This window comes from Cherax quadricarinatus, chromosome 62, assembly GCF_038502225.1.
Source record: "Cherax quadricarinatus isolate ZL_2023a chromosome 62, ASM3850222v1, whole genome shotgun sequence".
In the NCBI taxonomy this organism is placed as follows: Eukaryota; Metazoa; Arthropoda; class Malacostraca; order Decapoda; family Parastacidae; genus Cherax; species Cherax quadricarinatus.
In genome coordinates this window covers 10,353,361-10,365,615 of record NC_091353.1, presented here as the reverse complement: position 1 = coordinate 10,365,615, position 12,255 = coordinate 10,353,361, and the positions used below count along the sequence as shown (strand labels likewise).

General features: G+C 37.8%; 2 protein-coding genes across 3 annotated transcripts in view; one reads left to right on the top strand and one right to left on the bottom strand.

Annotated features, from left to right (window-relative positions):
• Positions 1 to 300: 300 nt before the first annotated feature.
• Positions 301 to 3,312, bottom strand: pen-2 (presenilin enhancer). The gene is made up of 3 exons (XM_053774600.2): positions 3,089 to 3,312; positions 1,110 to 1,214; positions 301 to 920 (listed from the first exon to the last, which is right to left on the bottom strand). Exons 1-3 carry the CDS (start codon positions 3,147 to 3,149, stop codon positions 781 to 783), a joined length of 306 nt encoding a protein of 101 aa, XP_053630575.1. The 5' UTR covers positions 3,150 to 3,312; the 3' UTR covers positions 301 to 780.
• Positions 3,313 to 7,839: 4,527 nt separating this feature from the next.
• LOC138854544 (macro domain-containing protein CT2219-like) overlaps positions 7,840 to 12,255 on the top strand; it is a 73,149-nt gene continuing 68,733 nt past the window's right edge. Inside the window, exon 1 of one of the 2 annotated variants that reach the window (XM_070098424.1) lies at positions 7,840 to 8,056. In XM_070098424.1, coding sequence (XP_069954525.1) covers positions 7,854 to 8,056 — 203 coding nt within the window. In that variant the 5' untranslated portion in view covers positions 7,840 to 7,853. The remainder of the gene's footprint in view (positions 8,057 to 12,255) is intronic. The other variant, XM_070098423.1, reaches the window with a different exon arrangement.

Sequence of the window (12,255 nt, the reverse complement as noted above, 5' to 3'; positions counted from 1 at the left end):
TCTGAACCATTCATCTACAAATACAAATTCATTTACAATAGTACCACTGTACATGTACTTCACCAAAAATACAATGCTGTATACATAATACAGTATGTATTACAACCAAAACTAAGTGCTAAACCCACAAGGGTTATACGGCACTGTACGTAATTTGTAGAAAATGTATCTTCCAGTATGTTATGGTAAGTGTAGCTACCTCAAGAATGAGTATATTAGTCATCTGAGTTGTAGTAAGAACAATTTTGCTGGCTGGTCTGAGCTTTCAGGTGCTTCATTAATGTTGGAAATTGTATAAAAATACACTAGAATATTCATAGTAGTCATTATATGTAGAGTAATAACATCCTTCAGATTACAAGTAGACTACTAACCCACAATTTGAAGGGGAAGCTTTAAATAACATTTCAGTGCATCCTGGACAATAATCATGTGTTGAGTACGATAATAACATGTATATGGCAGACAGGCATGTTATTTAAGGCTTTCTATCCAAAGTAGAAGAAGACCTGGGCCGGAAGTACCGGCAAATCCGTAATGAATGAAAGAATCCAAAGTATGAGTTAGCTGTAAATTTCTTCACTCATGGTAAAATGACTTACTTTGAACTGTCTGCAATAACCACTATGTTACTACAATTTAATTATATTAATGAAAGGTTAATATAAGAAAATACAAATGCTACACATTATATTTTTTGTTTTGTAAATAAAAAGGAAGTACATCTGTCAGCTTCAGTCACTTGTGTATAAGAACAAGAGTACTGTAGGAGAGGAGCGACTATGGGACTCCTTTAGGAATGATGAAGGACATATAGTCAGCAGTGGCACCCCAGGCACTGCGATTCTGTTGGAACACCACCACCCAACTGATGAGTCCTACCAGCCACACCAATGCTCCCACTATTGATACAATCACATCTGTAAGTAAGTAAGTGTATTTAGGTACAGGTACATATAAGTACAATTACGTATCATACAGCACATAGTTTAACATGTGTAAATTATCTAGGATAACAAAGTGACTTATTTCTATCTTTGCTGTGCCAATCATAAAAAAATCAAGAGTATATGCAAATATAATTCATAGTAATAAGACATTATACTCACATTTTCGAATCTGTTTTTGTTCAGGGTATGGAGGCGCCCAGAATGCTTCATTCAAAAACCACATTGCATTTACTGCCCACATAAATGGCAGGAAAGCAAACCCAGCTGTAAAAAAAAGAATGTTCTTATTTATTGAGCTACTTATGATTAATGAAAAGAACAGCTAATATCCAAATATAAATATCAGGACAGATAAACAAAATTTATCACCGGTAAATCAGAGATGCATTTCGAACCTCCTCTAAAGTATATTCCATCGTAATATTTATCTATCTCAGAACTAGTATTTTTATCTTAGAACTAAAAGTATTCTGGTGTACAAGGGTAGTCATGCTAAATAGGATGACAGCACAATCAGATGACATTTACCAATAATTACACAGGAATAAAGGAACAATGGAATAAGTAACTGGTTGTGTCAGGTGGAGTGTCCAAGGCCCAGCCTATATTTTTGTTATACACTTATGCAAAGTGGCATCACTGAAGCAAGAATCGTAGGTGATTTTAAAAACAGGTTGGTCAGGTACATGAGTAAATGCGAGTCAAACATGCCCAGCATAAACCAACAGACATACTGCACTTCTCAATTATTCTCATGTATTCATTTGCATTAGTATACTTGGAGAACTAATAACTCAGGATAACTCAAGCAGTGAGGCTAATATTTATTAAGGTCATTTATTACCTCCTCCCAGGATGCAACCCAAAACACACTACTAACTCCTAGGCATCTATGTACATAATAACATAAGAATGGATGAAGTAAGTTTATTTAGGTACAGATACACCTAAGTACTACAATTATTGCACAGTGTAAATTACCCATCAGGATAACCCAAAAAAAATTAGATAGTTACACTGCAGGACCCCTCAAGCGAGGTTCCTTGATGCTGGTGAGGGGCTCTAGATCTAGGGAATTGGATCTGTGCTCCGGTTTTCTGAATTAAGCCTGAATACCTTCCATCCCCCCCCCCTACAAGCATTGTATAATCCCGGTTTAGTGCTCCTCCTTGATTATAATTATATAATAATACACTGCAGGAGGCCTAATGGCCCATACTCAAATTCAAATTTTTATTTCTTTTTATGCAATACAAAGATAATATAGTTTACATGTAATAAAATATTATTAGGAACAAAAGAAAGCAGCTAGCATGCAATGCATTTTGGGCACTTAATTTTTAAAGCCCACCATACCCATCAATCTAATTGTCTTAACCTCTTCCCAAAACCACCTAAAAGTATCCTTCAATATTTCAGGTAGTACTCAAACCCAGAGATAATTAAGTTAGTAAGTTTATTCTGTAATAAAGTTGGTAGAATTACCGACAATATGTAAAGTAAAAGGACACAAATGCAACTAATGTGACATTTTATTGTGGCAATGATTCGCTCTCCAGGAGCTTCATCAAGCTCCTGGAGAGCGAAACGTTGCCACAATAAAATGTCACATTAGTTGCATTTGTGTCCTTTTACTTTACAAGTTTATTCTGGTACAGGTGCACATATATAAAGTTACATAAATTATCATACATAGCAGCATGTGTGTAGATTACCTTCGATAACCCAAAAAAGTTAGTGACTTATTTCCATTGTGGTTAAGAAATAGTTTTAAGGATTTCACCACCTTATCTTATCTTAAACAGTGAAAAACAAAGTTCCGAAACGCAGTTTTTCACTGTGCTGAGACCGCAGGTGCCCAGGGTACAGTATTGTTATAATCATGAGGAAGCACTAAATCCGAAGGATTATACAGTGCCTGTGGGGGGAATGGAAGGTATTCAGCACAGATCCAATCTCCTAGATCAAGAGCCCCTCACCAGCATCAAGGAGCCCCCCTTGAGGGGCCAGGGCACACTAATAACGACAAAATTACAAGTAACATCTTGACAAAGCTCCTGAAGAGCGAAACGTTGCCACAACATCACATCAGTTACATATATATCAATTTACCCAGAGTAAAGTACGTGCCCACATACCCATATAATACTTCCTACACAACGTCAGTTTCCTCTCATTGGGCATCTTGGCCAGACTCATGGTTGTTCCCTGAGGTTTTAGTCCAAACTTGTGCACAGTATTCTCCCTCAACTGATGTTTGTTCCGAGGACAAGAGATGTCTGCCTGAAGGTGCTATGTGCCTCCAAAACCTCAGTATTTAACACTACAGTTATCAGTACTTCCCAGCAAGAGTGAGTCACTGATGGTGTTGTTGTTGTTGTTGGGGTTGTAAAGGGCTACTGACACCATATACTCTCTCCACCTCTCCTTCTCCAAGTATTTAATAATAAATAAATGAGTTTATTCGGTATACACATTATTATTATTATAATCAAGGGGGAAGCGCTAAACCCGGAGGATTATACAGCGCCTGGGGGGGGGATGTGGAAGGCATTCAGGCTTAATTCGGGGAACTGGAGCACAGATCCAATTCCCTAAATCAAGAGCCCCTCACCAATCGGTATACACAAATACAGTTACATAGATCATCATACATAACAGCATATGTGTAGAGAACCTAGATAACCCAAAACGTCAGAGTGACTTATTTCCATTGGGGATCCTTTTACTACCTTATTATACTATAAAGGAGATAATATTTTATTATTATACTATAAAGGAGATAGAATACGGTAAATTGAATTATTTATATTTCCTTGTGTGTTAGCTAAAAAAATAAAAAATCATTCTCCTCCCTTTCTGTAGCTACATTCATCAGACACCTTTTGGCACTCTTCTTGAACTGGTTCATGCTATGACTGGCTTTGACATGTGCGGGCAGTCTGTTCCATTCCTTTATTTCTGTACAATAAAAGGTGTTTGAAGCCTGGTCACTGACTGTGGGTACTACAAAGTTGTGTTCTCTCCCCCTAGTACTATGATTGCTGCGGTTCCCAACCTTGACAAAATTGACAGCAAGATATTCTGGACACTGTTTGTGAGCAATTTTATAAACATGATTTAGCTTCAGTTGTTTTACTCTGTCTTCAACATACAATACATCTAATTGTTGTAATTCATCCTGGCCAACATGCTCTCTTGGACCCACGTCCAGGATGAATCTTACCATTTTGTTCTGGGTGATTTGCAGTCAATCAGTTTTTTGTCAAGGCTGAGTACCATAAAGAGCAAACGTAGTCCATACAACATTGTGTAAGGAATAGACATAGGGTCCTGCGAGCCTCAGTAGGTAGATATTGTGCTTGTCTGTGGAAGAACTTCAGTTTGGCATTCGCTTTCCTTACTAAATTGTTCTCTATCAGTTCTCCTGACATGCATGGGTCAAAAGGGATTCGCAGATATTTCACTGAGGAAACTGAAGTGATGGGTTCCCCATTACACCGAACATTAAAATTATTTACCCTTTTCAGTTTATTTTTCGTGCCAAAGAGTATGGCTTCCGTTTTCCCGAGGTGTAACGATAATTTGTTTTCTACTAACTATTTGCTGCAGGACTCAAGTTCTAGTTATAGTACATTAACTATATCTTTTGGATCTTTACCTGACACTAACAGAGTGATAATGTCAGAAGATCTCGCCTTCAAAGACCACAACAATGTATCTACCTCATCCGCTAGGAAAATGATAGGATGGATAATGAGAACCTTCAAAACTAGGAATGCCAAGCCCATGATGATTCTCTTCAAATCGCTTGTGCTCTCTAGGCTGGACTACTGCTGTACACTAACGGCCCCCTTCAAGACTGGCGACATTGCAGACCTGGAGAGTGTACAAAGAACTTTCACGGCACACATAAGTGCGATAAGGCACTTAAACTACTGGGAACGGTTGAAGGTCCTTGATTTGTATTCCCTGGAACGCAGGCGAGAGATATACATGATAATATACACTGGGAAGGTCCTGGAGGGATTGGTACCAAACTTGCACACGAAAATCACTCCCTATGAAAGCAAAATCCTCGGCAGGAGATGCAACATTCCCCCGATGAAAAGCAGCGGCACCACAAGTACACTGAGAGACAGCACAATAAGTGTCAGGGGACCAAGACTTAAACTGCCTCCCAGCATACATAAGGGGAATTACCAATAGATCCCTGGTTGTCTTCAAGAAGGCACTGGACAGGCACCTAAAGTCATTACCTGACCAACCGGGCTGTGGTTCGTACGTCAGCTTGCGTGCGGCCAACAGTAACAGCCTGGTTGATCATACCCTGATCCACCATGAGGCCTGGTCTCAGACCGGTCCGCGGGGGCGTTGACTCTCGAAACCCTCTCCAGGTAAACTCCAGGTAAACATGTACAAGATATACAGACCATAGCTGACATCAATGACATACTACTAAAGAGAAAGCCACTTGTTATGCTGAGCATTTCCCTCAAATTAGATCAGTTTTGTCCCAGGATGCGACCCACACCAGTCCACTAACACCCAGGATGCGACCCACACCAGTCCACTAACACCCAGGATGCGACCCACACCAGTCCACTAACACCCAGGATGCGACCCACACCAGTCCACTAACACCCAGGATGCGACCCACACCAGTCCACTAACACCCAGGATGCGACCCACACCAGCCCACTAACACCCAGGATGCGACCCACACCAGTCCACTAACACCCAGGTACCCATTTTATTGATGGGTGAACATAGACAACCGGTGTAAAGAAACACCCAGTGTTTCTACCCTCGGTGGGAATCGAACGCAGAATCGCCTTGGGAATTACAGAAAATATCAACCTGGATGAGTACTAACAAACTTACTCTAAACATTGACAAAACCTACTTCATTCAGTTTGGTAACAGAGCTACAGATGTACCTCTTAACATAATGATAAACGGATCACCTGTCACAAAACTCACAGAGGGAAAATTCTTAAGAATCCACCTTGATAATAGACACAAAATTTCAAACACATATACAACAAATTTCCAAGAAAATTTCCAAGACTGTAGGCATACTATCGAAGATACGGTACTATGTTCCACAGTCAGCCCTCCTGGCCCTATAAGGAGATGTTTGAGGGGAGGGTTAATATCAGAGTTAAGTGTTCTATGTATGTAATAGGTGCAATAATATGTATGGATGTTTTGTATGGTGAGTAGGTTGAGTGTTTTGAATATTGGTGGAGTGTGTTGCCTGTAGTGAGAATTTGTTATCATTCTAACTGCAGCCTTTTGTTGGGTAATTAGTGGTCTGAGATGGTTAATTGTTGTTGAGCCCTATGGAATTTGTGCATGGGGCTCAACAACAATTAACCATCTCAGACCACTAATTACCCAACAAAAGGCTGCAGTTAGAATGATAACAAATTCTCACTACAGGCAACACACTCCACCAATATTCAAAACTCTAAACCTACTCACCATACAAAACATCCATACTTATTACTGCACCTATTACATACATAGAACACTTAACTCGGATATAAACCCTCCCCTCAAACGTCTCCTTACCAACCTCAACAGAACACATGACCATAACACAAGGCACAGATCACTCTTTGATGTTCCTCGTGTCCATCTCACACTATGCAAAAACTCAATGCACATAAAAGGTCCTAAAATCTGGAATTCATTACCTGTAAATATAAAAGAAACACTACCTGTTTATAAATTCAAGTCTCTTCTCAAAGATCACTTACTCACCCAAAACCAAATAAATACTGAATAACTGAACCTTATAAATTGTATATCTTAAATGTTTCTCACAATTATATCACATAAATGTTAAACCTAAAACCCAATCTAACTTTATTATTTTTTAAATACACTACCTAACAGAATACTCCATACGACTGAATGTACAGCATGCATGTAAGCCTGTCTTTGTAATATATGACCCTATGACCTGTCTTTGTAATACTCACTTGTGCTTTATAGTTATCTGTTTACAATAATGTTTTATCACTGATTTCATCATTGCTTAGTTAATTTTAAGCCAGCCCGTAATGCTATGCATAGTATAAGTGGCTTTGGCATGCTGCTCTTATCTGTATTTTTTTGTACCTCTGTATGTATGCTCAAATTGTTAATAAATAAATAAAAAATATTATGTCAAGCTAGAATCCTCAGTACGTAAGGTCTTAAGTCTGCCCAAAATATGCTTTGCATATTAAAAATGTCTTTCACCTTTATACAAACATTGTATCATGCTGAAATAAAGTAGCTTATTTGATATATTAGAGAAAATAAGTGAGATTGTGAGTATGATTATTATTATTATAATCAAGAAGCGCTTCAGCGCCTCTGTTAATTCGGGGAACTTCCAATTCCCTAAATCAAGAGCCCCTCACCAACATTTCCTTGAAGTATTTCTCTGTGGTTGTTTGAATATTCCATCATTTACGAATGCATAAATAGTTATATATTTTTTTATTTTGCTGTATGGTAGGCAAAATTTAAAGTACATAGTAATATGTGTGATGTGTTTTAGTGTAGTTGGGTTAGGTGTTGTGAGATATATTTGTAGAAATGTTATTTTGACTGGCACTTTTGGGGGGTTTTCCTGTGTAATGTACATATATGTTGCTATGTATGGTAACTTATGTAACTGTATTTATGTGTACTTACGCCTTAATAAATTTACTTATGGGACATCAAGGACCCCAGTGGAAATCAAGGACCTCAGTGTTGATAAGTCACTTTGACTTTTTTGGGTTATTCTAGGTAATATACATATACGCTGCTATTTTTAATAATTTATGTAACTGTATTTATGTGTACTTGTATCAGAATAAACTTACTTATTAAAATAAGTGAAATTGTGAATGTGTTGGTGTCATGGCGTTTGTTTACAACTTGTCCAGTTCCCGTCCCGTCCTCAGAGGTTCCCTCACTTACGGGGCTTATTTTTTCCCCAGTGAAGCCTCCAGGGTGAGCCAGCTGCTGTGGGAACCCCCGTGGAAGCCTTGTGGTGCAGCCAGACCAGTCAGCAGGTGTGTGACGCTCAAGATGGCGGGTTTCCAGGATGAGAAGAGACGGAAGTGAGTCAATTAGATTTTTTTTTTTTACGTTTAAGGTTTAAATAATATATTACAATGACCATAGTGGAGATAAGTCACTCTCTGACCTTTTTTTTCGGGGGAGGGGGGGTTATCCTGGTGGTTAATTTACACATGTGATAGTTGTGACAGAACCCACAGGCACAACACCAGACACAAACATCTCTACGACATTCCCCGTGTCCGACTAAACCTTTACAAAAATTCAATGTATGTCAAAGGCCCTAAAATCTGGAACACCCTACCTGAGAACTCTAGAACTGCAGACACATTCATCACCTTCAAAACTTCCATTAGAAAACATCTTATCTCCCTGATACACCCCATCAACTAACTACACGAATACCACCTGGTGGTTCACACTTACACTCACTCACTCATTTGACCATAAACAGAAATATTAATCTCAATCTTAAAATAATGAATCCTGTGATACTCTAATACTGAAACTATGTACTGTGCCAAAACAAAAGCATTCACATTGCTAAACTCACAAACTAGTATTTAGTCACTTAGCCATAATACCAACTTACCTCATAATTTGTAATATTTTACAATTAAGAATAAAACTAAGTCTGCCCGAAATGCCTAGCCATGCTAGGTGTTCTAGTGGTACACTCTGTAATTATTATTTTACTACATGTAAACCACACAATAACCAAATTTCTGTAAAATCAACATTGTAATCCTTATAGAGAATAAACTTTGAATTTGAGTTTATATAACTGTACCTGTACTTGAATAAACTTACTAATGCTTGTACTTATATATACTTATACTTGTACTTATATTTATACTTGTACTTACATATTTATACTTATAATGATAAAGTTTATTTCATCATGATACAATGTTTGTACATTTGTGTATACATTACCTGGAGTTTACCTGGAGAGGGTTACGGGGGTCAGCGCCCCCGTGGCTCGGTCTGAGACCAGGTCTCGTGGTGGATCACCTACTTTATATGCAAAGTATTTCAGGCAAACTTGAGACTTATGATTAATAAGGCAATAACAGTGTGAGTAATTTTGTACACATAGTCACTTAGGCGAGTGAAATTTTAAATTTAGGAGTTTACAATAAATATAAGAGAATTAGATATTCTATTCGTGCTATATGGCTTTAATAAGGTTAATAGAGAGGAATTACTGGTTTGAGTGTTAACTGAAAGCGGACACGATGGATTTTTTAACGTTTGAGAGGATTACAGATATTGAGAGTAAGTATATATTCTTTAAAAGGTTTTACCTATGTTCGTGACATTGAGGATATGCTTGTATAGTTTTTACATATTTAGGTGGGGCTGGGATAGGTTAGGGAGATGAGGTGTTTTTTATTGGTAGTTTTGAAAATGCTGGCAGAGATGACGGTTCTGGAGACAAACAACTTGCCTGCTTTTATGTACAAAAAAGCTTCTCAAGTATTGTCACCAATTACTGCAATGCTCTTTAACAAGTCAATTGAATCATCTACCTTTCCAACAATCCTCAAAATAGCGAGTGTCACTCCGATCCACAAAGGAGGTGATCAAGTTGACTTAAATAACTATAGACCAATATCTAACTTACCACTGCTCTCTAAAATCTTTGAAAAATTAATTCATAGACGGATCTATTCCTACCTCGTTTCACACAACATATTAAACCCATGTCAGTTTGGATTCAGGAATAATAAAAGCACAAATGATGCTATCATACACATGCTAGAACTAATATATACCACACTTGAAGAGAAAGAAGTCCCGCTGGGCATTTTCATTGATTTACGTAAAGCTCTCGATACAGTCGACCATGAACTGCTGTACTCCAAATTAATGCACTATGGTATCAGAGGCCACTCCCTCAACTACCTAAAGTCATACCTTAGTAACAGAACTCAATATGTGTATGCAAATGATGCAAAATCTTCCACCCAACCAATCACAGTAGGAGTCCCACAAGGAAGCGTCCTCAGACCACTCCTCTTTCTCATCTACATCAATGATCTACCGAATGCATCACAGCTACCCAAACCCATATTATTTGCAGATGATACTACATATGTCTTTTCCCACCCAAACAGCCATACTAGCAAACACAGTCAGTGCTGAATTACAGAAAATATCTGCCTGGATGATGACTAACAAACTTACCCTGAACACTGATAAAACCTATTTGATTCAGTTTGGAAAGAAAGCTTCAAATGATCCAATTAATATGATGCTAAATGGATCATCAGTCACAAGACTCGCAGAAGAAAAATTCCTAGGTATCCACCTTGACAGTAGCCTTAAGTTCTGAAAATTAATTTAAGACTCTTCTCAAAAGCCACATAATCACCCTAGACTAAATGCTAAATACTCAGTACACACTTACTCACCTATGTACTCCCACATCATAACTTCAACAATCACTTTGAACCTTTTATCCATTGTTGACAGGAATATAATTGAATCATTGTTTTCACAAAAAATGTTTTCGAATATAAATATATCTTTGTATTATACAAATTTTGATTCATTTTTAATTAATATTCTACTGTACAACTATGATATAATCCTTAGTGTTAAGTAGTCTGTAAGCCAATAATGTTAAGTTGGCCCATAATGCCTAGGCATAATAGAGGCTCTCTTTGCACTGCAACCCACTATTGTAAATACAAAATCTCAATGTACTGTTTGCGAAGACATAAAATAAATAAAAAAAAATTTATGCCAGAGTTTTCCAGATTTTGGGCTGTTTTATGTACATTGAATTTTTGAAGAGATTTAATCTGACATGGGGAATGTCAGAGATTTTTGTGCCTAGTATAATGTCTATGGGTCATGTTGCAGCAGTCAAGAAAGTGTTTCAGGTTGGGATTTATATTAGAATATATTATTTAGTAAAGGTACTAGTGAATGTTTTGTATAGTGAGTAGGTTTAGGTCTTTGAAAAGTGTGGGGGGGGGGGGTGTTGTCTAGCAGTGGATTTTTTTTTATATTTTATTTGAAACTGCATATACATAAAACATGTAATACATACCTAGCAAAATAATGAAGTGAAAACAGAGGTTTACACAGAAGCAGCACGCCTCTCCAAACAAAAAATATTAACACACATATAACAAAAGTAGGTAGTAGGTTGGTAGACAGCAACCACCCAGGGAAGTACTACCGTCCTGCCAGATGACTGTGAAACAAAAACCTGTAACTGTTTTGCATGATGGTAGGATTGCTGGTTTCTTTTTCTGTCTCATAAACACGCTAGATAACAGGGATATCTTGCTACTCCTACTTACACTTTGGTCACACTTCACAGACACGCACATGCATATATATATATATACATACATCTAGGTTTTTCTCCTTTTTCTAAATAGCTCTTGTTCTTTTTTATTTCTTCTATTGTCCATGGGGAAGTGGAAAAGAATCTTTCCTCCGTAAGCCATGCGTGTCGTATGAGGCGACTAAAATGCCGGGAGCAATGGGCTAGTAACCCCTTCTCCTGTATACATTTACTAAAAAAGAGAAGAAGAAAAACTTTATAAAACTGGGGTGCTTAAATGTGCGTGGATGTAGTGCGGATGACAAGAAACAGATGATTGCTGATGTTATGAATGAAAAGAAGTTGGATGTCCTGGCTCTAAGCGAAACAAAGCTGAAGGGGGTAGGAGAGTTTCAGTGGGGGGAAATAAATGGGATTAAATCTGGAGTATCTGAGAGAGTTAGAGCAAAGGAAGGGGTAGCAGTAATGTTAAATGATCAGTTATGGAAGGAGAAAAGAGAATATGAATGTGTAAATTCAAGAATTATGTGGATTAAAGTAAAGGTTGGATGCGAGAAGTGGGTCATAATAAGCGTGTATGCACCTGGAGAAGAGAGGAATGCAGAGGAGAGAGAGAGATTTTGGGAGATGTTAAGTGAATGTATAGGAGCCTTTGAACCAAGTGAGAGAGTAATTGTAGTAGGGGACCTGAATGCTAAAGTAGGAGAAACTTTTAGAGAGGGTGTGGTAGGTAAGTTTGGGGTGCCAGGTGTAAATGATAATGGGAGCCCTTTGATTGAACTTTGTATAGAAAGGGGTTTAGTTATAGGTAATACATATTTTAGGAAAAAGAGGATAAATAAGTATACACGATATGATGTAGGGCGAAATGACAGTAGTTTGTTGGATTATGTATTGGTAGATAAAAGACTGTTGAGTAGACTTCAGGATGTACAT